The sequence below is a fragment of the Paroedura picta genome, chromosome 8 (assembly GCF_049243985.1).
Source record: "Paroedura picta isolate Pp20150507F chromosome 8, Ppicta_v3.0, whole genome shotgun sequence".
NCBI classification, from domain to species: domain Eukaryota; kingdom Metazoa; phylum Chordata; class Lepidosauria; order Squamata; family Gekkonidae; genus Paroedura; species Paroedura picta.
In genome coordinates this window covers 6678629-6703312 of record NC_135376.1, presented here as the reverse complement: position 1 = coordinate 6703312, position 24684 = coordinate 6678629, and the positions used below count along the sequence as shown (strand labels likewise).

The window sequence follows — 24684 nt, the reverse complement described above, 5'->3', positions numbered from 1 at the left end:
GGCGGCGCCGGCGTCCGCCGCTTGACGTCATCCTCCTGCGCCCGAGCGGAAGCGCCGATCGCCCCCGTGTGTTGCACGTGGGGATCGGCCGCGGCGGCTGCGAGCCGGGCAGGGGGACCTGGGGGTTTCGCCATGGCCGGCATCCTCTTCGAGGACATCTTCGACGTGAAGGACATCGACCCGGAGGGCAAGAAGTTCGACAGGGGTAAGCCTACCACTCCCCTAATGATGTGACGTCTTCCTTTCTCCCGCCTTTGCTCCCGGGAGTTGGGAACGCCGAGGGCAGGGCTGGCCAGCCCGTGGGCCGCAATGACCAGGAGCCCCCGAACGCCCCCGAGCTGCACGAGGGTCACAGTCCCGGGCACAGACAATAAACTCCGCGACCCCAGTGGCACTTGGCTGGGGGAAGCCTGACTAGTCCGCATCCCTCCTCCATCCTCCCGGCCGGCGCTTTAGAGACGCTCCCTGGGGCTTGCAGACTCATTCTGACCCATTGGTGGCGGGGAGAGGTGAGGCCCTTATGGGTCAAGCCACTAACCAGGGGTCTCCACCCCCCTTGGACATCCCACGGGACCATCCTGCAGCCATCAAGCCGGCCGTCAAAAAGTTGCTGACGGGTTCTGAGAAGTTGCTACCAGGTCTCCCCCTCCCACCCAGCCTCCAATGGTTTACATGGACAATTGTGACTTCTTCCTTTAGCTTTGCGATTAGGTCAATTCGACATATAGCATCAACACTGGTTATCGGGATCCTCGTTCCACAAGATTATCTAAAACAGCATTCTGAAAGACAGCCGAGAATCTAGTCTCCTGCAAGCTAGGCTTGCTTTTTTAATAAACAATTCTGGAAGCCAGAATTACTACTATCTGAGCAAAACTTGGAGAAATTTGTCACCCCTCGCTCCATCAGTTCCCTAGCAAATGCTGGCAGGGGCTCATGGGAATTGTAGTCCATGGACATCTGGAGGACCACAGGTTGACTATCCCTGCTCTAACAGATGCCCCCATTGATGCTTTCAGTTTCCCGGCTCCACTGCGAGAGCGAGTCCTTTAAGATGGACCTGATCCTCGATGTGAACGTGCAGATCTATCCTGTTGACTTAGGTGAGTGAGGGGGGGGGGGGCGGCTGAAGTTGGAAGCCTGGCCCTGGTGCTGCGTGTGCCCGGCCTCCACGGTCTCCCTAATTGACACTCCTTGCCCAAAGCACATCTTGGGATCTTTCCGGGTGTCACTGAGGTTTCCCACCTACGCCTTTTCCATAACTGAGCTGTTGGTCTTCACTTTAAGGGATGGGCTAGCTTAGGACATACGAGGGGGCCCTGCTGGATGAGACCAAGCGTCCATCATGGTGCTGTGGTTAAGAGCAGCAGCTTCTAATCTGGAGAGTCGTGTTTGATTCCCTGCACCGCCACATGCAGCCAGCTGGGTGACCTTGGGTCTATCAGAGTCCTGTTGGAGCTGGAAGAGCAGTTCTTCCAGAGCTCTCTCAACCCCACTTACCTCACAGGTGTCTGTTGTGGGGAGAGGAAGGGTGGGTGATTGTAAGCTGCTTTGAGACTCCTTCGGATAGTGAAAAGTGGGGTATAAATGGCCAACCTGTTCCTCTGAAGGGCCAACCATAGGGCAGAGAGGCCAAGGCTTTCAGAAGAAATCTGCTGGATCAGACCCAGGGGTCCATCTGTAATATGATCCTTTCTTAAACTTCAGGTGCCCAGGCTTGAACCTACCACCCGGTGTGTGCAAAGCAGAGGCTCTTTCCTCTGAGCCACAGCCCCTTCCTGTGCCTATGTGTAAATTCCCCTGTACAGTACTGGCAGAGCTTGAAAGGTTGCAGTAGCACAGGGGTCCCCAACTTTCTGAGCCTCTGGGCCAACGTGGAATTCTCACACTACCCCTGCAAGCCCACAAACGGCTGCTGCAGAAGTCAGAGGCACAAGCAGAGAGGAAGCCCAGGTGCCAGGGAGAGGAGGCATAATTTTAAAATGTCCGGGGAAAGTGAAGTCTGAAAGAAGGAAAGAGACACTGGCACGGCATGGCCCCACCCACTTCCAGAAAGACTTGGTAGGCACCATGAAAAGTGTTGGTGGATGCCCTGGTGCCCCACCCGGTACAGGAAGTGACTGACAGCCAGCGTGGTGTCGTGGTTAGAGAGTGGCAGCCTGTAATCTGGAGAACTGGGTTTGATTCCACACTCTTCCACATGCAGCCAGCTGGGTATAAAAAAGTAGCCCCTTTCTTCCTTCAGCCCTGAGTCTTCTTTGCCAGTTTGGTGTAGTGGTTAGGAGTGCGGACTTCTAATCTGGCATGCTGGGTTCGATTCTGCGCTCCCCCACATGCAACCAGCTGGGTGACCTTGGGCTCGCCACGGCACTGATAAAACTGTTCTGACTGAGCAGGAATATCAGGGCTCTCTCAGCCTCACCTCCCTCACAGGGTGTCTTTTGTGGGGAGAGGAATGGGAAGGCGACTGTAAGCCGCTTTGAGCCTCCTTCGGGTAGGGAAAAGCGGCATATAAGAACCAACTCTTCTTCTTCGCCTTCCTTCCTACCTACCTACTTACCTACCTACCTTGAATCAGTCCCAGTTCTCTTAGAGCTGTTCTTGCAGAGCGGTGCTCTCTGACCTCTCTCAGCCTCACCTACCTCATGTGGTTTCTGTTGTGGGGAGAGCAAGGGAAAGGTGCTCATTGGCTACTTTGGGACTCCTTCAGGTATTGAAAAGCAGGTGATACGCACCCAGTGCTGCTTCTTCAAGCCCTTAAGGAAGCTACCTTGGTGGCCCTGATTGGGCTGAAAAGCTGGCTAGAAATCTTGTAAACCAATAAATTAAGGATGGAAGGCCAAATCTGTCAGATTACAATACATAAGCTGCTAGTTTTCTGTCTCAGCCCACCTTCCTGGCCCTTCAGGAGCCACCGAGGGGACAGCTGGTCTGAGCAGAGACTCTCACCTTTGATGTTTCGTTCTCTCCTCCGTCGCAGGGGACAAATTCCGCCTCGTGATCGCAAGCACCCTGTACGAAGATGGGACCTTGGATGATGGGGAGTACAACCCCACTGACGACCGACCCTCCAGGTACTAATGGGCAGAAATGATTCCGCAAGAGGGGAGGACATGTAACGGGAGTTGAGTCACAAATCAAGGTTACAACCCAGCCCCTACCATGTCTGTGAAGATTCAAGGGGGTGGCAGGTGACAGTGGATGAGCGATAGGGTTGGGAGTGCCCTGCATAGTGCAGGGGGTTGGACTAGATTACCCGGGTAGTCCCTTCCAATTCTATGATTTTGTGTCCAGACCATGGGTCGAATTTTCAAAGCTAGGTCCAGAGAGATTTGCCTTTGGAGGGGTCACAAAGGTCTCTGCTGTGAGTCTAGTCATCTTTTCAGGCACGTTAGGATCAAAATCTAGCTGTCATAAGTTGTGACTTCCCACCCACCAGATATGCTTATTAATAGGGATGAGCATGAACCACATTTTTGCTGTTTTGTTAGTGGGAGAACTATGAAGCAATAAGTTGGTTCGCAAACAGGACCAGCTTGTATCGGTTCATCCTTGCTTTCTGCTCCCCACTGCTTTTGGCGGCTAGAAGGAAGATGGCATTTAAGTGTCTTGGAGCCATTTAAACCTCCGCTTTCTGCCCCCTGCCGCTCAGCTGTTTTTCACAAACAGCAGAAAGCAAGGGTTTAAATGGCTTTGACCCATTTAAACCTCTGCTTTCTGCTCTGTACAAACCACCATAAGCGGCCTTAAAACCTGTGTGTGTTCTTGGTGGACCTTCAGTTTGCAAACCAGCCAAAATTCCATTATGAGCCAGTTCATGCTCTTTCTTGGCTCTTAACTCTCGTGCGTTTGCAAAGCTGAAACCACCACTACCAATCCTGTCTTGTCATCTACTCCTTGCTCACAGAGCCGACCAGTTCGAGTACGTGATGTACGGGAAGGTGTACAGGATCGAAGGGGACGAAACGTCCACGGAGGCAGCCACGCGTCTGTAAGTCTCCCACTGATACATTTCGTACTGATTTAGCATTCCTGTATACGGGAGTTCCCATGGACAGGATTGAACTCCCAAAGCATGCTGGTCCAGCCTCCGGCGTGTGGGTCCTGGCCCTGAATTTCTTGAACCAGGCTGCTTTCAACGGAGCCAAACGGTCACCTCATTCAGGCTAGGGTGGACTGATCTAGGATGCAGCAGTTTCTTGTGCCTTTCCTGGAGGTATAGCTTAAGCAGGGGTAGTCAAACTGCAGCCCTACAGATGGCCATGGACTCCAATTCCCATGAGCCCCTGCCAGCAATTGCTGGCAGGGGCTCATGGGAATTGTAGTACATGGACATCTGGAGGGCCGCAGTTTGACTACCCCTGGCTTAAAGGGTGAACAGGGGCGGACAACTAGAAACCTCGCCATGAATTCAGTGGCGATGAAGCAGGAGGGAGAGATTGGGGGATTGGGATGGGTGTCAGTGTCCTGGCTGGATTGGATGAAAGGAAGCACCGGCCTTTGTTCCCATGGCCGGCTCCAGTCCTGAGCCCAAGGAAGTGGGGTAATTGTTCTAAAACTCCCAGCACAAAAAAAACCCTGTTTTGAGCTAAGCTACACCTTGAGACAGCTTTAGGGCCCTCCCTTGGCCTCTCTGCTTAAAAGGCTTCGGAGCAATGCCCCCCATCCAAGGCTTCACAGAGCCTTGCTGCTGGGGGCTTCTTAGGGTCCCCTCGGCGCCTCCTTCGCGCCGTTCTCACCCCTGCCCTCCTTTCTCCTCCAGCTCCGCCTACGTGTCCTACGGTGGCCTGCTGATGCGGCTTCAGGGAGACGCCAACAACTTGCACGGATTCGAAGTAGATTCCCGGGTGTACCTGTTGATGAAGAAACTCGCCTTCTGACCGGCTTCAAGTTGGGCAAGGGGCCACTTGGACTCCATGGGGGCAAGACAGCTTTGGTGCTTCTCGTGGCCATGGAGCTGGGCTAGCAGAGGGCACAGCCTCCCACCCACCCCCAGTGGTCACCCGTCTGTTCTATTTGCCGCGGAAAGCTTGAATGGGCCAACTCCTCCCCCTGAGAAGGAGGACATCCTGGGAAGGGTTGCTCCTCCCACTCGCTCCGTGGGCGGGGCTAGGCAAACGAAGGTCTGTCCCTTCCAGTGGAAGGAGCGTCACCGCCCACTTCCGATCCTGCCTACTTCCGATCTCTGTCTCTTTTTTATTACCTTTCTCAAAAAATACTTGGAACTTTTAAGTAGAAAGGAATCCAGCCGGCCTTCATTACCCTTTTCTACAAGCCCAGCCCCCTCAAAAAACCCACCAGCCTTCATCCACCCATCTATAGACTTCACAGAGTAGGACTTGACCACGCTCCCCTCCCCGGAAAAATTTATGGGGCGGTCAGATCAGAGCAGAAGTCAAAGGTGGGTTCTGCAGCCGGAGAAAATGCCGGAAGTTGCCTCTTCTGCCAACGGAATTATCAGGTGTTCCTCCAAAGCACCTGCTGGGCACTGCTGACGTATTAAGTAAGCTAAGGAGAAGGGGGGGGCTGTACTTAGCTGAAGGGGCATCTCCTCAAGGCGACAAATTGTAGTTTTGTTACTGTCATTAAACAAAGGTGTGTTTTTTTTTCATTTTTGACCATACGTTCTTGGACCTTCCTACCTTACCGTTTGCCATGTGTTCCTGATGCTTTCCTTGCCGTTCCGCCCTCTAGTGGCCGATTTGATATTATAACGTTTTACGTCCGGGATAAAAATCTGCAGGGAGATGTGGCAGGCTTGCATCTGTCAACTAACAGATTGACCACTAGAGGGCACCGAGGAATGTGTCAGGCCATCTGTCTGGATAAAAGGGTGGCTTACAAGAGCACTTCCAATTCCATGGCACTGACCCAAAAGAGGACTACAAAGTAAATGGGAGGTTGGGCCCCTGCAATCTGTGCTTTTGGGGTTTTTGTTTTTTTCAGTGGGTCACCATAGCAAGTAAATTTGGACTTTTGGCACCCCAAAAAACCTTGGGAACTGGTGACTTACAGAAGGAATGGGTGAGGGGCTGCAGCCTGTTGAGTTGCCAACCTCCAGGTGGAGGCCGGAGATGAGGAATTACCTCTAAATGTATGGCAGTATAGCTGGCCAGGGACTCCCCACTCCCTAAATCCTGCCCTCTCAGGCACCTCCCTCAAATCGCCAGATATTTCTGCACCTGGAGCTGACAACATGAATTGCTTTGGCAGATACCAGAATCACATTGCTGGAATAGAATACAAAGAGCCATCCAGACCAGTCCCCCCCCCCTTTTCTTGGGGATTTAACCATTTCAAATGAAGGCTCACCCAGATGTATATGGTGAATCTGGCGTATATTTTGCTCACTTTTTTAAAAGGCTCATATTTTAAGTTGTCTTATTAATCACTGCAGTGACATTTTAGACGTGGTAACATTTCCAGCTTGCCAAGGCAGTGTCTGTAATGAACTCCGACTTTTACTCCTGTCCCACTCATTGTTCTCCCCGTCCTCTAAGGCAGAGCTGACCAAAATGGCTCTCCGGTAGTCTATGGACTACCATTACCATGAGCCCCAGACATCCAGAGAGCCACCCCTGCTCTAAAGAACTCAGGATTGAGTACCTTGATCTTCCCTGCCTCCACTGCATTTGAAGACAACCCTGCAAGGTAACATAGAGCCAGGGGGCAACATCAAGGGAAGGCCTGGGAGCTGACTCCAAGAGAGCCAGCCACGTCTGTCTTCCCTGTAGATCACTGTGGTGCAAAATGACAAAACTGCCACGGTCCCAGCCAGAGAAGCATCCAAACTGGCACGTGAAATGGGTAGTCAAGTTCGAGAAATCCCTGGAGCTTTGTGAGGGTACGCTTTGGGGAAGGGTCCAATGCCATAGAGTCTGTGGTCCAGAGCAGCCGTCTTCTCCGGGGGAACTGGAGATGGGTAGCAATTCCGGGAGGTCTCCAGACCCCACCTGCAGTCCGGCAGCCTCTTCCTCAGAGCAGCCCTGTTGTCCTCCCTCCTGCTTTTCTCGCGGGGTTAGATCCCCGTGCTCCGCTTCTAGGACTCCGCCCACCCTGCACTTCCATTCCTGGCCAGCAGGGGCGTGCTGGAGCGCTTTCACCTCCCTCTGCCTCAGCCCAGCGGCCGGCGGGGGCTTCCAGTGGTCCCTTGAGGGGCTCCGGTGAGTGGGCTGCTAGGTGGCCCCGGGGGCTTCTCCAGCACACGAGTCTCTCCACAAGTCCTGGAAAAGGAAGCGGAGCTTCCCCCGCACGAGTTGGCTGTAGGTCTGGAAGATCCTCCGCGGGTTTCTTTCAAGAGCGACCTGCGGGGCTCCATCAAGCTGCTGGCTGCTGCTTTCTTCCTGGAGGGGAGAAAGAGGATTGTCCTTAGGGTAGGGATGCCAGACTCCAGGTGGGACCTGGGAATCTCTCTAGACTACGGAGATGAGGGCCCCAGCCCTAAAATAAAACTCCCCTCATTAAGGGACAGGGCATTTTTTTTTGCACTGGCCCCATTCAGGTGGGATGCTTAGCCAAATGACATCAGAGCCCAGGGCTCACAAGACCCAGCTGTTCCACCAGGCCAGGTTGAGGAGGGCAGGGACTATCAAACGGCTGGCTTTCCTAACTAAGCCCACCCAATGACACCATTGACTTTCATGGAAATTCCGGCATTTCCGCCTTTCCCGGGTCCTGGGAGGGGAAGGGTCAGTTACAGCTTCCAAGCTTTTAGGGTAGCTCTGGGAGGCTCTCCCCTGACCCGTCCCCCCTCTAAATTACACATCAATCAGGCCATGGGATCCACTTCCAGGGGTTCTGAAAGAGGGTGCCCCCATCTGCTCCATTCTATCCAGTGGGACACATGAGCCCCGCTGGATCTGACCAATGGCCCCTCCAGTCCAGCATCCTGTCTCTCACAGTGGCCAGCCAGTTCCTCTGGAGGGCCAGCAACAGGGCAGAGAAATCGAGGCCTTCCCCTGATGCTGCCCCCTGGCTGGGGGACTCAAAGACTTAGTGCCTCTGACTGTGGGTCTGTCTTCCATGAACCAGGCTAATCCCTCTGCCCCACCAACCTCTGCACCATCCCTCTCACCTGGGCCCTGAAGTTCCGCAGCTGGAGGAGGAAGGAGCTGGCCCGCTCGTACAGCTGTTGCAGAGGCCCCACCGCACATCCCTGCCGCACCACCTCCCGTGCGACCGCAGCACCGTCCACCACCTTTCCCAGGGCGTGGAGCACTTCTTGCCCTTTGGCCTGATTCTGCGGGGAAAGGAAAGCCAGTGAATGGAAATGGGCAAATACAACCTCCCTGCCCCGCTACTCTCCGAAGATCACAACTGCTCTCTGAGCCACACACATCAGCAGCCCTCAAGACAATGCCTGCTTTGCAAGAGGAGGGGAAGTTGAGGTATTACACCTGCTGCGATTCCTGTGTGCACGGAACAGCTGTCCAGCTGCAGTGGACTTACAGCCAGCCCGTAGGGCTTTCAAGGAAAGGGACTAATACAGGGTTGGCCACTGCCTGCCTCTACGTAGTGACCCAGGAAGTGCTGGATTCTTGCCCTTCTCCAAACCTCAGCCCTCCGCATACACTGCTCCACCAATCCCTCAAACCATAGTCAGCCAGCCTGTTCTTGTTTGTTAAGGGTTGCCAACCTCCAGGCGGGACCTGGATCTTCCCTGGAATCACATCTGATCTCCAGCTTATAGCTGGGAGTCACCCTAGGCTGAAGGGAGTAACCGGCTTGAAGGGAGGATTTCGTGGCCACATCCCCTCCTGAGCTCCCTTCCCTCCCCCTAAACCAGGGGTAGTCAAACTAATTGATGCCACTTCCTAATCAATCTAGCCCATTTAGGGCAAACCTACACTCCACCGTCACACAAGAAATGACACCTGTCCCCCTTTGGCAGTTCCCTCGTTCTAATTTTCTGTGATAGCAATAACACCCCTCACTTTTCGCTACTCCAAGGAGAGCCCCCAAAGCGGCTGACAAACCCTTTCCCCTTCCTCTCCCCACAAGAAATCCCCTGTGAGGTTGGCAGGGGTTGAGAGAGCTCTGAGAGAACTGTGACTGCCCAAGGTCACCCAGCTGGCAGCTTGCGGAAGCGGAGCGGAGAATCCAACCCTGGTCCTCCCGATTGGAAGCTACCGCTTTTTAACCACCGCACCACGAGGGCTCTTGGGTAGATTTTTGGGGGGGCCAGCACTCCAGAAGGGATGAGTGCATACCCCCGGTTCTTGGCTGCTTACTCACAGTCATCCTCATCCAGTCTCTGAGGGCAAAGCCCACCAAGGGAAGCTGCACCGGTTCTGGGAGCAGGGGGAGCTCTTCACATTGTCGCTGTGGAGAGAGAAGACCAAAAGATCAAAGATCTACACTAGCCAGTTGACCGTGCTACCTAGGGATGCCATCCTCCAGGTGGGGCCTGGGGATCCCCAGAATGACAGCTCCTCTCCAGATTTAAGGGATCAGTTCCCCTGGAGAAAGGGGCTGCTTGGGAGCGGGGACTCTGTGGCCTTATGCCCCACTGAGGTTCTGGGATGCCACCCTCCAGGTGGGGCCTGGGGATCCCCCGGAATTAAAGCTCATCTCCGGACTGCAGAGATCAGTTCCCTTGGAGTTGCTTTGGAGGGGTAACTATGGCATTATACTAGAGATGCCACTCTAGGTGGGGGTCCCCTGGAATCAAAGCTCCTCTCCAGACTAGAGAGATCACTTCCCCTGGAGACTACAAATATAGAGTAGACTATGGCCTTGTGTCCCTCCAAGGTCCCTGTCTCCCCTAGGCTCCGTCCTCAAATCTTCAGGCATCTCCCAAGCTGGATCGGGCAGCCCTATACCCCCCTGCCCCGATGCTGGCCAAGGGGACTGGCCACCCTACCCCCACCCCTACCTTGGGGACCCAATAAGATTTTCGGCTGCCAAAAGAGCTCTTACTCTAGAACAGGGGTAGTCAACCTGTGGTCCTCCAGATGTTCATGGACTACAATTCCCATGAGCCCCTGCCAGCACTTGCTGGCAGGGGCTCTGGGAATTGTAACCCATGAACATCTGGAGGACCACAGGTTGACTACCCCTGCTCTAGAAGACTTCTACCCCCAAATCCTTGTTGGTCTCTACGGGTCTCGAATGCTGCTCTTCTATTGCCGACCAACATGGCCCTCCTGAAAAGGTATAAAACCCATTGTGAACGCACTTTAATACTGAATGTGGTGATTCCCTTTAGCCACCCTGGCTAGGAGCCACCCATGCCCTCCAACAATCTCATGCTAAAGCTGTCCGTGCCGGTGGCCGGAACACCATCGTCTTCGTGCGGAAGGGGAAGGCGATCCGGGACGCCAGGCATCATTCAAACGAAGTGAGCGGAAGTTCCTTACTGCTTGTTCCTCCATGTCCGTGGCTTCCGCGACGTATTTCTGGATCAGCCTCCTGTCGCAGATCAGCCGTATGGGATTCGTCCTGGACCATCTGATGTGGAGTAAGAATGCGATGAAGAGAAGCAGCCCTGGGAGGAGAGGAGGAAGGGAGATGGACAGGTGTGGGGCAACCACCAAGGTGGCCCTGCTCTTCTGCTGCCTAATTCCCACCTCCTGGGGACCACGCCCCTGAAGGACAGCCCCACCCCCAGGTATCCTGAGGTTCAGATCTTGAGATGCAAGAGGGGGCGGGGCCTTGGAGCTGAAGGGCAGGGCCTAAGGGGGCAAGGGGTGGAGCCTAGAAGAGGCAGAGGGTGCCATCTGGTGGGTGGGGAGGGGAATGCGCCAGTGAAGCTCCAATGCCTCTCGCTCATCCCAGATCCACTCACCTGCGAGCGGGTAGGGAAGAAATAGGGTTGCCAGTTGTGGCTTGAGAAACACCTCTGGATTTGGGGAGTGGAGCTTGGGAGGGCGGGGTTTAGGGAGGGGAAGGATCAGTCATAAAGCCCACCCTCTGAAGCAGCCATTTTCTGCAAGCCAACGGATCCCTCCCATTTGAAGATCCGTTCTAACAGTGGGAGATCTCCCGGCCCTGTCTGGAGGTTGGCAACTTTAGAAAGAACACTCATGTGTGTGCATGTCTCTCTCTCTCACACACACCCCTCCTCCAAGCTGCACTGCTGTGGACTGTTATGCTCAGTGTTGAATGGGGTGCCATCTCCAGGTTTGGAATTTCCTGGGAATTTGGGGCTGGGGCCTGGGGAGGGGTCTCAGCTGGGCCCAATGCCCGCCCACCCAAGCAGCCATTTCCTCCAGGGGAACTCAGCTGTCCACAGTAGAGGACCAGTTTCCTTGGAAGCTGCAATGATCAGGTTGGAAACCGTACAAATTCAGCCTGGCTTCCAGCTACGTTGGGAAGGGGGCCGCCTTCTCACTCTTTCCCTCTCCGTCTGTTAAGGCTCCTCTGCTCTTCTCCCATCTGCCTGGCTTCCAGCTACGTTGGGAAGGGGGCCGCCTTCTCACTCTTTCCCTCTCCGTCTGTTAAGGCTCCTCTGCTCTTCTCCCATCTCAATCGGAAATAAACTGGGTTTTATACGAACGACGGCTTAGCCCTTGGGGAAGAAGTGGCAAGACAGCCTCTGAGCACGTGCAAAGTGCATTTCCAGCCCCTTCGGAGCAAGGACTTGTTGCAGGCCTTCAAACCAGGTAATCGGACTCCCTTGACTAGATGTTGCTGCCTGAATTTCTGTGGTCCGCCTGACCCACGCTGATAAGTGTGGCCCTCCAGATGTCCATGGACTACAATTCCCAGGAGCCCCTACAATTCCTGGGAATTGTAGTCCATGGACATCTGCTGTCAGGGGCTCCTGGGAATTGTAGTCCATGGACATCTGCTGGCAGGGGCTCCTGGGAATTGTAGTCCATGGACATCTGCTGTCAGGGGCTCCTGGGAATTGTAGTCCATGGACATCTGCTGGCAGGGGCTCCTGGGAATTGTAGTCCATGGACATCTGCTGTCAGGGGCTCCTGGGAATTGTAGTCCATGGACATCTGCTGGCAGGGGCTCCTGGGAATTGTAGTCCATGGACATCTGCTGGCAGGGGCTCCTGGGAATTGTAGTCCATGGACATCTGCTGGCAGGGGCTCCTGGGAATTGTAGTCCATGGACATCTGCTAGCAGAGGCTCCTGGGAACTGTAGTCCATGGACACCTGGAGGGCCGCAGTTTGACTACCCATGGAGTACAGGGTCAAGCAGAGTTTCCTCATTCACACCCCTCTTGCTCAATAAGACACTTCTTTGGGGAGCAGCCCTTAACCTGAAAACAGGATTCAATGCAGATGAGTCTGTAGTTTCTACCTGGACCTTGATTCCTAGGGTTACCAACCTCCAGTCTGGGCCTGGAGCTCTCCTGGAATTTCAGCTGCTCTCCAGAGGACAAGGATCAGTTCCCCAGGAGGAAATGGATCTCTTTGAAGGGACCAACCACAAGGTAGAGAGACTGAGGCCTTCATAAGAACATGAGAAAAGCCCTGCTGGATCAGACCCAGGGGTCCCTCCAGTCCAGCCTCCTGTCTCACACAGGGGCCAACCAGTTCCCCTGGAGGTCCAACCACAGGGCAGAGAGGCCGAGGCCTTCCTAAGGACATGAGCCCTCATGGATCAGACCAGGGGTCCTTCTAGTCCAGCCTCCTGTCTCACACAATGGCCAACCAGTTCCTCTGGAGGGCCAACAACAGGGCAGAGAGGCTGAGGCCTTTCCCTGATGTGGCTTCCTGGGATCCAGAGGTTGACTGCCTCTTAACATGGAGGCTCGCACAGTCATGATGCCTTCTGTCTCATCCGCTTTGAATGCTCCTGATTCCAGGGTCCATCCTCACATCCTCTGATACCAAATCCCACATCTGAATCCCTCCCTGGGTCCTTCAACACCAGAAGCCCTGCCAGGGGACAGGCAAACGCCCGTCCCTGCTTCCCGTCCTCGAGGGCCCTGCCTCCCTCTCCCCGATCCCCTTCCCCAGGCCCTGGGGGGCACCTGTGTGGGCCAGCACTCACGGTTCAGTGCCATGCCAGGCGGGCGGTCTCGTCACACCATCTCCCTGCCCGGGGACGGCGGCTGCTCTCCGGCCCCTGTCCGGCTTCCATGGGCGGCTTCGTGGCCGCCGGCCCGGCCGGGAGGTCCAGCGAGGGGAGCAGAGGCCGGGGCAGCTGCGGGGGGCTTCTTCTCGGCAGGGCCGTCTGCGCAGTTCCCGGCCGTGGAGGCGCACGAGCGGCGCTCGGCTTCCTGTTGTGCAGCAGCCGGAGACCTTGGGGCCACGACACGGCGATCCTTCAGGAAGGCTTCCAGTTCACAGGCATTTCCTCCTTGGCTGACCAGAGGCAGGCCAGGGAGCTGCTGTCTCCTGGCGGGTGGAAGTTTTGCAGCGCCTGAGCAGACCACCGTCTCTCTCTGTATCTCTCTGTCTCTCTCTGTCTCTCTCTGTCTCTGACTCTGTCTCTGTCTCTGTCTCTCTCTGTCTCTCTCTGTCTCTGTCTCTCTCTGACTCTGTCTCTCTCTCTGTCTCTGTCTCTCTCTGTCTCTCTCTGTCTCTGTCTCTCTCTGACTCTGTCTCTGTCTCTGTCTCTGTCTGTCTGTCTGTCTGTCTGTCTGTCTGTCTGTCTGTCTGTCTCTCTCTCTCTCTCTCTCTCTCTCTCTCTCTGCATGTGCCCTGGGCCAGATGCGATGTGCCCGTCCCTTTGACCTAAGGTGGCCAACCTCCAGGGGGTGTCGGGAGAGCTCTCGCTTGACAATGGCTCTCCAGACAACCAGGATTTGTTCCCTCTGAGAAAGTGTCTGCTTTGGAGGTTGGCCACTGTAGCCCTGTACCCCGCTGGGGTCCTGGCCCTCTTCAGATTCCACCCCCACCCCCCAAATCTAGAGGGTGAGCTCCCCCTCCCTGTCCGTCTTCAGCAGCAGCTAGATGAACATTTCTCCGGGATGCTTGAGGCTGATCTTGCATTGAGCAGGGGGTGGGACTAGATGCCCTCTATGGACCCTTCCAGGTCTGGGTTCTATCCCAGGTGAGACTGCAAAGCTTTCTTTGACATTGTAGCACCTCGAAAACAGGTGTTGTTGACAGTTCTGCTTGTATCTTCATTCCTTCTACCTCTGGGAGCATTTCCTACCGCATGGGCAGGCAGCTAAGAGACGGTCAGTGGGATGCATTCAGCTTGGTGAGGTATAAGCCGTGCCGGACCAGAGCTGTCCTTCTAGCAGCTGAGGTCCTGTAACGCGCATGTTAAACCAGCATTATAATTGGATCTGGCAGCTGAGATTCAGCAAAGGGTATATTAAACCAGCATTATAATTCAATGTAGTTGCTAAGGTTTGTCTAGCACAGGGGTAGTCAAACTGCGGCCCTCCAGATGTCCATGGACTACAATTCCCAGGAGCCCCCCTGCCAGTGAATGCTGGCAGGGGGCTCCTGGGAATTGTAGTTCATGGACATCTGGAGGGCTGCAGTTTGACTACCTCTGGTCTAGCACCTGAGGTTTAGCAAAGTGTATATTAAACCAAAGAGCCTCTTGTAGCACAGAGTGGTATGGCAGCGACATGCTGTCTGAAGCTGTCTGCCCATGAGGCTGGGAGTTCAATCCCAGCGGCCAGCTCAAGGTTGACTCAGCCTTCCATCCTCCCGAGGTCGGTAAAATGAGTCCCCAGCTTGCTGGGGGGTAAACGGTAATGACTGGGGAAGGCACTGGCAAACCACCCCGTATTGAGTCTGCCATGAAAACGCTAGAGGGTGTCACCCCAAGGGTCAGACATGACCCGGTGCTTGCACAGGGGATACCTTTACCTTTACCTTTTATATTAAACCAGCAGAATTGGATCTGGCAACTGAGGCTCATCTAGCAGCTAAGGTTCAGCAATGTGTATCTTAAACCAGCATTACAGTTGAATCTAGCAACTGAGCTTCATCTAGCAGCTGAGGTTCAGCAAAGGGTATCTTCAACCCACAGTGGATGCAGCAACTTGGAACCTGCCCTGTTCAGGCCCAGTACAAATTAGCCTATCTTTGCCATACCGCCTTCCGTGCTGGGGTAGTTCCCCCTGACTTTCGGATGATGCTGGCAGAAGAAAGGCCCAATTGGAAGATTAGATTCCATGCCGGGAGGGCGGAGGGAGAAGGAAGCTAAGCTCAGGCCCAGAGACCGGCATCGTGGCAGGTCGGGACTTTCCTAGCTCTCCTTGGCCTGGCCTACAGGACTCACAGCCCGAATTGGAACCTCGCCCCGCCAGCCTCTTTCTCCGGGAACAGGCAGGGCCATCTGCTTTCGGTTTTGCCTAACAAGACATGTCCATGCAGAGCTCCACCTTGCCGAAACCAAACTGCCTGGTCCCCTGCACGAACCGCAGCATTTTGGCCCAGGAAGTTGAAGGAGCATCAAGATAGGATCGAATATGAACTTTCTGTTCTTGTAATTTTTTTTTAAAAAAGCTAAACCCCAGAAGGAGTCTGGCTGAATCTTCTGACACTCTCAAAGTCATCTGTGCAGGAAGGACAAACAGTACTGCAGCTGGATCAGACCCAAGGTCCTCGTGGACTGGCTTCTTGCTTTCTACAGCGACCCAGCAGAGGTGGCCAGAAAGCCAGGCCTCTCAGACGGCTTGGTGCTGTCCAACTGGGATCCAGAGCTCTACTGCATGTGTGGAGGGCCAGCAAATCACTTCTGACGTGGAAGGATGAGTCCTAGAGCTGGAAGGGATCAGGGCTCTCTCAGCCCCACCTCCCTCGCAGGGTTTCTGATGTGGGGAGAGGAAGGGAAGGTAATTGTAGGCCGCTTTGAGACTCCTTCCGGCAGTGAAAAGAGGGGTATAAAAACCAATTCTTCCGTCTGTCTTGTGATTCCTGGAGCTCCCCATGGCATACCTGGGGGTAGGCTCACCTGCAGCCTGTGGCCATCTGCTTCTACCTCTCAGCTGGCCTGTGTTCCCTGATCCTAAATGCAGCTTCTGTTTCCCAGAAGCTGCATTTTCCCTCCCCTTTTGGCCGCTTGCTGTTCACCCGGCCAAGCAAACAACAACTTCCGTCTAACACGTTCTCCTCCGGCCCCTTCCTGGCTTCCTTCCCTCTGACTCCGGAGCCAGAGAGGGTCTGCCTGTCCCTGCATCTCCCGCAGACCATTTGAGGACCCGGAACCTCTCCTGGTCCACAAACGATCCACGGGAGATGTGGAAACCGGCAGTGCTGGGGTGGGTCGAGATAAACAGAAAGGTCAACCAACTCTGGATGCTAGACGCACATGGCTGGCCCTCGGGACTCTGCGGGACGTGATGGTTTGCACATCTACCAGAGGATGGGGTGACACAGAAACAGTGTGGGGGTCCCCTGTGGGACACATGAGGGTGGTGGGCCTGTGGGGGCTAGGGTTCCCCGTCTCTTGGAGGTAAGCAAAACAAGAACAACCTTCCTGCAGAGCATGCAGCCAAGAAGCAAAGAAACTGACGGACTGGCTTGCATGGTGCACATCTTGTATATTTACTTCTGAGGAGACACTCCCCCCTCCCCACCCTGACAAACAGTGATGGCACAGGATATTTACAGTCCTTGTTTGCACTGGGAGGAGTGTCTCCTCAGAAGTAAAGAGCCATTTTGGTGCAGTGGTTAAGAGCGGCGGCTTCTTATCTGGCAAGCTGGGTTGGAGTCCCCGCTCCTCCTTGTACAGCCAGCTGTGGGACCTTGAGCTTGTCACAGCCCTGATAGTGCAGTTCTGACTGAGCAGGAATATCAGGGCTCTGTCAGCCTCACCTACTCCACAGGGCATCTGTTAAAGGGAGAGGAAAGGGAAGGCGATTGGAAGCTGCTTTGAGACTCCTTTGGACAGTGAAAAGCGGGGTATAAAACCAAACTCTTCTTCTGGAATGATTTTGACATCCCCCTAGAAAGCCACCATTTTCTTCAGGGGGCCTCACCTCTGTCATTTGGAGATCACTTGTCATCACAGGGGGTCCTCCATGCACCACCTGGAGGTGGGCCACCTGGGGGTTGGACTAGATGACCCATGATGTCCCTTCCAACTCTGTGATTCTATAATTCTGTGATGCGTGACGCCCTTGGCAAACAGGTGCCCGTCCCGGGGCGTCCGTGAGCCGTGCTTGAATTGGTCTCTGCAGGTGATTCCCCCAGGTGGCCACCAGGTGGCAGCAGACGGCAAGCTCTAAGGAGGGACCGGGGATTTCACTTGATGTCATTTGACCCACAGGTTAGAGCAGGGGTAGTCAAACTGCGGCCCTCCAGATGTCCATGGACTACAATTCCCAGAAGCCCCTGCCAGCGAATGCTGGCAGGGGCTCCTGGGAATTGTAGTCCATGGACATCTGGAGGGCCGCAGTTTGACTACCCCTGGGTTAGAGCATCACAGTGCTCCCCTCTTCGTTTCCAATTGCCACGGAAGAGCCATTTATAAATAAATAATATACAGGCAGTAGGGATGCCAGCCTCCAGGTGGGACCTGGGATCGCTCATCTCCAGACTAAAGAGATCAGTTCCTCTCCAAAAAAATGGTTCCCTTGGAGCATGGACTTCCTAGCATTAGATTCCGCTGGGCTCCCTCCCATCCCAAATCCCACCCACTCCCGGCTCTACCCCCAAAGCCTTCAGGTATGTCCCAACCCAGAGCTGGCAACCCTAACAGGGAGTCCGGGTCTGAGCCTGTGTCAATTCAGGCTGGCTCTTGAACACTGGCCACAAAATCTACCGGGATATTCTGACTGCCAAGGAGAGACAAACACACACCCCTCCCAAGAGTCTGGGTCCTGTGCCCCAAACAGCTGCTGCAAAACCTCCTTTGGGGTCCTGAGATGAGCAGGATCCCCCACAAATCTTTAGGCACCAGGCTGCTCTGATGGAGCAAAACTGGGGGCACCAGAAGTGGGTCTTGCCCAGAGCCCTTGTGCCTGCTGAAAAGGACAAAAGTACGGGTGAATTATTTGGGTGCGCCCCGCTAGCTCCTCAATTAAACTGGATTTGCCAAAACCGGAGGGGCGGGAGGGGACTGACGGATCAGAATTTTCATTCATTCAGTGGGCTTAGATGGCTGGGACAACAGAAAGGATGCACGGACCCATCCCGACCGGGTTCCCCAATCAATCCCCATCTTCAAGTATTTAAAAGGCTGTCATGTCGAGGATAGAGCAGAGTTGTTGTTCTCTCTTGACCCGGAGGGACGGACCAGAACTAATGGGATGAAATTAATTTTGTCTAAACCTCCGGAAGAAGTTCCTGACAGTCAGAGCAGTTCCTCAGTGGAACAGGCTTCCTCGGGAGGGGGTGGGTTCTCCATCTTTGGAGATTTTGAAACAAAGGCTAGGCTGACGGAGAGGCTGATTCTGTGAAGGTTCAAGGGGAGGTGGCAGGTGACAGTGGATGAGCAATAGGGTTGTGAGTGTCCTGCATAGTGCAGGGGGTTGGACTAGATGACCCAGGAGGCCCCTTCCAACTCTATGATTCTATGATTTAATGTCAAGCTTGGAGGAACTGACGGCTGTCTTGGACGGCTGACCTGGCAGTCCATTTCTCAGTCTCTCTGCCTGGGAACAGGACCTCCAGCCAAAAGACACGCCGCCTGCAAGCTCTTCGAGTTTCCATCTCACTGGAAAGACGGCAGCGCTAGGAAAAGCCGGAGACGGCAGGGAAAGAGGAAGGCCGACCAGGAAGCCAAGCCCTGAGCCAACTGGTGAACAAAAGGAGCCAAGCTGGGTCCTCTCCTGGGCTTACAGCCTCCAAGGGGAAGGCAGGAAGGTCCCCTGCAATTACAGCTGACCGCCCGGCTAGAGAGATTGAGCCCCCCTGGAGAAATGGGCCCTGCAGAGGCAGGGGTAGTCAAACTGGGGCCCTCCAGATGCCCATGGACTACAATTCCCATGAGCCCCTGCCAGCGGCAGCTGGCAGGGGCTCATGGGAATTGTAGTCCATGGACATCTGGAGGGCCGCAGTTTGACTATCCATGGTGCAGAGCATTCTGCTCCCCAGAGTATACCCTCCCTAGGCTCCCCCACTCCTCCACTCCCCCAATCTCTGGAGGGGGGGATCCCCATTGTATCCCCCCCTCCGTTCTGATCCTCATTTGCAGGCTGCCCACTTTGAGGCCAGCTGGCCTCGAGGGAGGGGGGGGGGGCTTCCTCCTCCTCCTCCTTTCCACACTTCAGTCTCACCCACTTTGCACCTGGCTGCCTCACTGAGGCCCATGCAAATGGAGTGCAAACTGCTTCCAGCCGGGGAGCAGAATGGATCCCATCAGCAGCTATTAACAGGGACAAACGGCAGCTGCACAGGGGGCCCAAGGCCTGTGGATTGAGCCACTTCGCTCCTCCGACAAGCCAGGGACGCGGCTCGGCTTTTGCCCGTCTCTTGGGCAGAGGCCTTTCTCGGCCCGGCTAGCCCAGAGCCCCTGGAGCAAGGGGGCCCCAGCACCGGAGTGGCCCCCAGGCTTGCCAACCTCCAGGGGTGGCCTGGAGCTCTTCCGCTTTTACATTGGAGCTCCAGACTTAGAGAGCTGGACTGGTGTAGCAGTTAAGAGCAGCTGTCTCTAGCCTGGCGGCACGGGTTTGATTCCCTGCTCCCCCACATGCAGCCAGCTGGGTGACCTTTGGCTAGTCGCAGCCCTGATAGTGCTGTTTTCTCAGAGCAGTAATGGCAGGGCTCTCTCCGCTTCACCTCCCTCACAGGGTGCCCTGGGGAGAGGGAAGGGAGGGTGATTGTAAGCCTCTTGGAGACTCCTTCGGGTAGGAAAAGGTAGGGTAGAAATAAAAACACCTTTTCTTCTTTTGAACTGGGTGGCTATTGGCCTGATCCAACATGTTCTTATGTCTGGGGCATGCTCTGCATTCTTGGTGCTTAGGGGGCCACCGTGGGAGGGCTTCTGGAGTTCTGGTCCTGTTGGTGGATCTCCAGAGGGGACCTGGGTTTGGGCCACTGGGTGACACAGAGGATTGGCCTGGATGGAGCATTGGCTTGATCCAACATGGCTTCTCTTATGTTCTTATGGCCCTGCTGGTGGACCTCCTGAGGGCCCCTGGGTCTTGGCCACTGTGTGACACAGAGTGCTGGACTGGAGGGGCCCTTGGCCTGATCCAACGTGACTCCTCTTATGTCCTTCCGTGCCAATTCTGGTCAATTGCCAGGCCCTGCCAGAAAGCACCCGGTCAAACAAGCCATGCATGACTCCTCCTGAGGCACTGTGGATCCACACTCTGGCCTGGCTCCTGATTGCCTGAGGAGACCACCCACCCCCACCCCCACCCCCACCCCCTGCTCCTCCTGGGCACTTTCTCATCCTGGCCTTCAAGCTGCCCTGTTAGCTTTAGCCGCAGGGGAGCAGGATGCTGCCCAATTTATGGAGGCGTCCCGGAGGGGAGATCTTTGAAGCCCCTCGGAGTGATAGAAAACCTCCATGAAAGCGGGGCAAAGTGGAGCAAACAAAGGGAAGCCGAAGTGGTGGTGGGGGGGAGGTAATCTTCCAGCCAGGCAAACAGCCTGAACTGCAGAGGGGCCATTCTGGGAGGGGGACGATGCCCCCCTGTGCCTCCAAAGTAGTGGGAGGGGGGGGCTCTCTGCCACAGTGACGGCTCTAACCAGCGTGCAATTGGGGAGTTCCTTGCCTTTCCCCCAAACTCCGTTCTAGCAACCTGAATAACCCAGCTTGGCACGAGGGAGCCGGGGCTTGGGGGCTAAGCTGGGTCAGCCGGGGTCGAGCCTACCTCACAGGGCTGTTGTGCGGGGTCCCGTAATCCATTGGGGGCTCCCAGTGGGGAAAAAGATAGAGGTATACATGAAATAAAGACAGACCTGGATGGGAGATCCACCTCCATCCCAGGATATGTACTGGAACATACCTTCTTGAATATCTCTCTTCCCCACCCCTGTTCTGATGCGGCATTTGCAAGTTGACCCCTGGGAGTCATTAAGGGAATCAACAAAGCCAAAAGGGCCTGCGAAATGATTCCAGCCAGCAGAGCAGGTGGCTCTTTTGGGCTTGGGCTCCAGATTGGAACCTGGCTGCCTCTTCCTGACCTTGCAGGCAGCTCAAAAGCAAATCTCCCCTGGCCACTACTGGGAAATGGGAGGTGTAAAGTTGCCAGATCCAGCTTGGTAAACTCTGGGAGATTTGGAGATGGAGCTGGAGCTGGGAAAGGGCTGCTACCTCATTCAGGCACAATGCTGTGGACTCCACCCTCCAAAGTAGCTGTTTCCTCTGCAGGAACTGATCTCTGTGGTCTGGAGATGACCTGTAATTCCAGGTGATCCCCAGGCCCCACCTGGAGGGTGGCATAGCTAGGCTGCGTCAAGGTGTGTGGGCCACTTGGATCGTGTCCTCTGATGTTCCGTGGAGATGACCGACAGGCTTGTTCAGGACTGGAGAGTAGACCTCCTTAAATACTGTACGACTCCTGAGTAACGAAAGCCTAGGATTCTAGGAAGTGTCATAAAATATCCTGTCTGTTTAAACATAGGACTGCCAAGCTCCGCTGCCCTTGTCCAAACATTTTGGAACTATAAACTTTCAAAAGAAAATGTTTCCCTTTAAAGTCCCACTAACCAATTTTTAGAACGCCTCATTGAAAGAACTGTTTACTTCTTGGCTAAAATGTTGATGGCTATCATCTTCAGAGCCACGTCTTTGAGTGCCTACGCAAGAGAGGTGGGAGGACGGAGGCTTTTCGGTGCTGGCCCCTTCATAGAATCCTAGAATCATAGATTTGGAAGGGACCTCCTGGGTCATCTAGTCCAACCCCCTGCACTATGCAGGACACTCACAACCCTGTCACTCATCCACTGTTACTTGACACCCCCTTGAACAGGGGTAGTCAAACTGTGGCCCTCCAGATGTCCATGGACTACAATTCCCAGAAGCCCCTGCCAGCGAATGCTGGCAGGGGCTTCTGGGAATTGTAGTCCATGAACATCTGGAGGGCTGCAGTTTGACTACCCCTGCCCTTGAATCTTCACAGAATCAGCCTCTCCGTCAGATGGCTCTCCAGCCTCTGTTTAAAAATTTCCAAAAAAATTCCACCACCTTACTTATAGCAATGTGTAAATCGGAGTGGTAGAGCCTCCAGGTGCAAGCAGGGTCGCCAGGTCCCCCCAGCCACTGGCAGGAGATGGGGGCAGGGTTTTATTTTATAGAGACCAGCTCAGGGTGGTGTACAATATCATCTATGCATGTACAATAACCAAAGAATTAAACATCGTACGTTGAATTGAAACAAGAAAGGCCTCCAGTTTAAAATATCAGCGTCAGCAGCCCAATTTCTTGAACCTTTTACCATCTCGATGAGATCAGACTTTGTTCTGGGTCTCCCACAGTCAACGGTTGGGGGTCAGCAGGTGGGTAGTCAGGGCCCACGAGAAGTTAAGCCGTTCGCCTATCATCGACGGCAACCGAAAGCCTGGCAGAAGAGCTCCGTCTTGCAGGCCCTTCGCTTGGGAAACTGCTGGAGATTTAGAGGTACAGCCTGGGAAGGGCTGGGACCTCAGTGGGCCTGGGGACCGAGCCCTGGGAGGAAAGGCTGAGGGACTTGGGAACGTTCAGCCTGGAGAAGAGGAGGCTGAGAGGGGACAGGATGGCTCTCTTGAAGGATCTGAAAGGTTGTCACTTGGAGGAGGGCAGGGAATAGTTCCTGTGGGCAGCAGAGGAGAGGAGCTAAAGTAATGGCTGTAAACTATGTACAGAACCATACCAGCTAGATATCGGGGGGGGGGGGAATGTCACAGTCAGAGTAGTTCAGCAGTGGAATGGGCTGCCTAAGGAGGTGGGGAGCTCCCCCTCACTGGCAGTCAAACAGCGGCTGGACAGATCCTTTTGGATGCTTGAGGCTGATCTTGGACTAGATGGCTTCTAGGGATATTCCAACTCTAGGACTCTTATGCTATTTGGAGAGCCACAGTTTGCCCCCCACCCTCAGCAGCAGCAGAAGAAGAAGAATTGGTTCTTATATGCCGCTTTTCTCTACTCGAAGGAGTCTCAAAGCGGCTTACAGTCGCCTTCCCTTTCCTCTCCCCACAACAGACACCCTGTGGGGTGAGTGAGGCTGAGAGAGCCCTGATATCACTGCCTGGTCAGAGCAGTTTTATCAGTGCCGTGGCGAGCCCAAGGTCACCCAGCTGGCTGCATGTGGGGGAGCGCAGAATCGAACCCGGCATGCCAGATTAGAAGTCCGCACTCCTAACCACTACACCAAGCTGGCTCTCAGAGAGGCTGAGATCTTCCTAAGTACATGAGAAGAGCCCTGCTGGATCAAACCAGTGGTCCCTCTAGTCTATCCTCCCATCTCACACCGGGGCCAACAACAGGGTAAGAATCGGGCCCCGTAGCTAGTAGCCACGGACAGACCACTCCTCCGTGAATCTATCTAATCCCCTTTGAAAGATGTGTAGCCCACCTTGGAATCTTTCCCCGTGTAAAGTAGTTTACTGTGGTTTTCTACCACGTTTTCTACATGGGGTGTACTCATGGCTGTTTCAGGCCTTGACTAGGTGCAGGGGAGGGGATAAACAGTGTCTCAGCCCCCTACGCCGTGGGCCCACTCAGGATCACTCATATTAATATAATCCATAGGCATGTCTGTATGCAAACTCCTACTCGTGCAAAACTTTTTTTTTTTTTTTAGGTTTGGGGTTTCCAAAATCCCTGGCTGTCCTGTGGTTTCTAAATATTTCTGGGGAGGGGGGTTTGTTGGGCTGGGAGAGGGGAGAGGATAGAGGGTCTTTTGCACCTTCTTAACAGCTCGGATGCTTCACGGTTAGCGGCACCCCCTGCCCCCCCCGCCCCCCACCCCTCCAATCCACTCCTCTTCTTCCTCCCCAGTAAGCAGGGATAGCTCCAGGGCTGAGTTTGCTTATGATGATCTCAGTAAACAGGAAATGTGTTTTTTAATTAGCCGGAGAGAAGAGAATCTGGATAGTATAACAATGACTTGTCATTTTAGGGAAGGGGAGGGGAAAGTAGAGAAACAGAGAGAGAAAGAGGTGGGGGGGGAGAATGTGGCTCTCTCTCCCTCTCTCCCTCCCTCTCTCTCTCTCTCTCTCTCTCTCTCTCACACCGCCAACTGCAGAGGCTTTTGAGGGGGCAAATTTGGGACGGAAGCATCCTGTCCCAGGAAGAGCCTGTAGTAGCTCTCAGTAGCACTTTCACATCCCCTAAATAACTAAATACTTTTAATACATTGTGCAATTGGATCTGACTGCCTTAAAGGGCACAATAAACTAGCAAAGGGCCACAAAAAATGGATTAAAACAGCAGCAACTCTGTGTCCCTCATCTAGAATCATAGAATGATAGAGTTGGAAGGGACCTCGTGGGTCACCTAGTCCAACCCCCTGCACTGTGCAGGACACTCACAACCCTCTTGCTCATCCACTGTCACCTGCCACCCTCTTGAACCTTCACAGAATCAGCCTCTCCGTCAGATGGCTCTCCAGCCTCTGTTTAAAAATCTCCCAAGATGGAGAACCCATCACCTCCCAAGGAAGCCTCTTCCACTGAGAAACTGCTCTAACTGTCAGGAACTTTTTCTGGATGTTTAGATGGAATTTCTTTTTAATTAATTTCATCCCCTTGGTTCTGGTCTGTCCCTCTGGGGCAAGAGAGAACAACTCTGCTCCATCCTCTATATGGCAGCTTTTGAAATACTTGAAGATAGTTATCACATCCCCTCTCAGTCGTCTCCTCTCCAGGCTAGACAGACCAAGCTCCCCTGTGAGAGATTGTCCTTATTTCTTCATGGCTCTTCTTATGTTCTCACATGGT

General features: G+C 54.4%; 2 protein-coding genes across 3 annotated transcripts; one reads left to right on the top strand and one right to left on the bottom strand.

Moving 5' to 3' along the window:
* Positions 1–22: 22 nt before the first annotated feature.
* Positions 23–5608, top strand: POLR2H (RNA polymerase II, I and III subunit H). Its single transcript, XM_077348249.1, has 5 exons — positions 23–205; positions 1020–1103; positions 2981–3074; positions 3908–3991; positions 4763–5608. Exons 1-5 carry the CDS (start codon positions 133–135, stop codon positions 4878–4880), a joined length of 453 nt encoding a protein of 150 aa, XP_077204364.1. The 5' UTR covers positions 23–132; the 3' UTR covers positions 4881–5608.
* Positions 5609–6336: 728 nt separating this feature from the next.
* Positions 6337–13281, bottom strand: THPO (thrombopoietin). 2 transcript variants are annotated; one of them, XM_077347817.1, is made up of 5 exons: positions 12953–13281; positions 10359–10486; positions 9235–9321; positions 8075–8239; positions 6337–7343 (listed from the first exon to the last, which is right to left on the bottom strand). In XM_077347817.1, exons 1-5 carry the CDS (start codon positions 12963–12965, stop codon positions 7176–7178), a joined length of 561 nt encoding a protein of 186 aa, XP_077203932.1. In that variant the 5' UTR covers positions 12966–13281; the 3' UTR covers positions 6337–7175. The 2 variants fall into 2 exon arrangements, with proteins under 2 accessions (XP_077203932.1, XP_077203933.1); XM_077347818.1 differs by having other exon boundaries at positions 10359–10449; positions 12953–13280.
* Positions 13282–24684: the final 11403 nt, after the last annotated feature.

Bases quoted from the DNA above. Each gene is read 5' to 3' on its own strand.
- POLR2H (XM_077348249.1), top strand. From the start codon at position 133: ATGGCCGGCATCCTCTTCGAGGACATCTTCGACGTGAAGGACATCGAC. The intron at 206-1,019 runs GTAAGCCTACCA...TGATGCTTTCAG, and splicing joins GGGCAAGAAGTTCGACAGGG to TTTCCCGGCTCCACTGCGAG. The intron at 3,075-3,907 runs GTACTAATGGGC...CCTTGCTCACAG, and splicing joins ACTGACGACCGACCCTCCAG to AGCCGACCAGTTCGAGTACG.
- THPO (XM_077347817.1), bottom strand. The intron at 9,322-10,358 runs GTAAGGAACTTC...CTCTCTCCACAG, and splicing joins CGGACATGGAGGAACAAGCA to CGACAATGTGAAGAGCTCCC. The intron at 8,240-9,234 runs GTGAGTAAGCAG...CTTTCCCCGCAG, and splicing joins GAGACTGGATGAGGATGACT to AATCAGGCCAAAGGGCAAGA.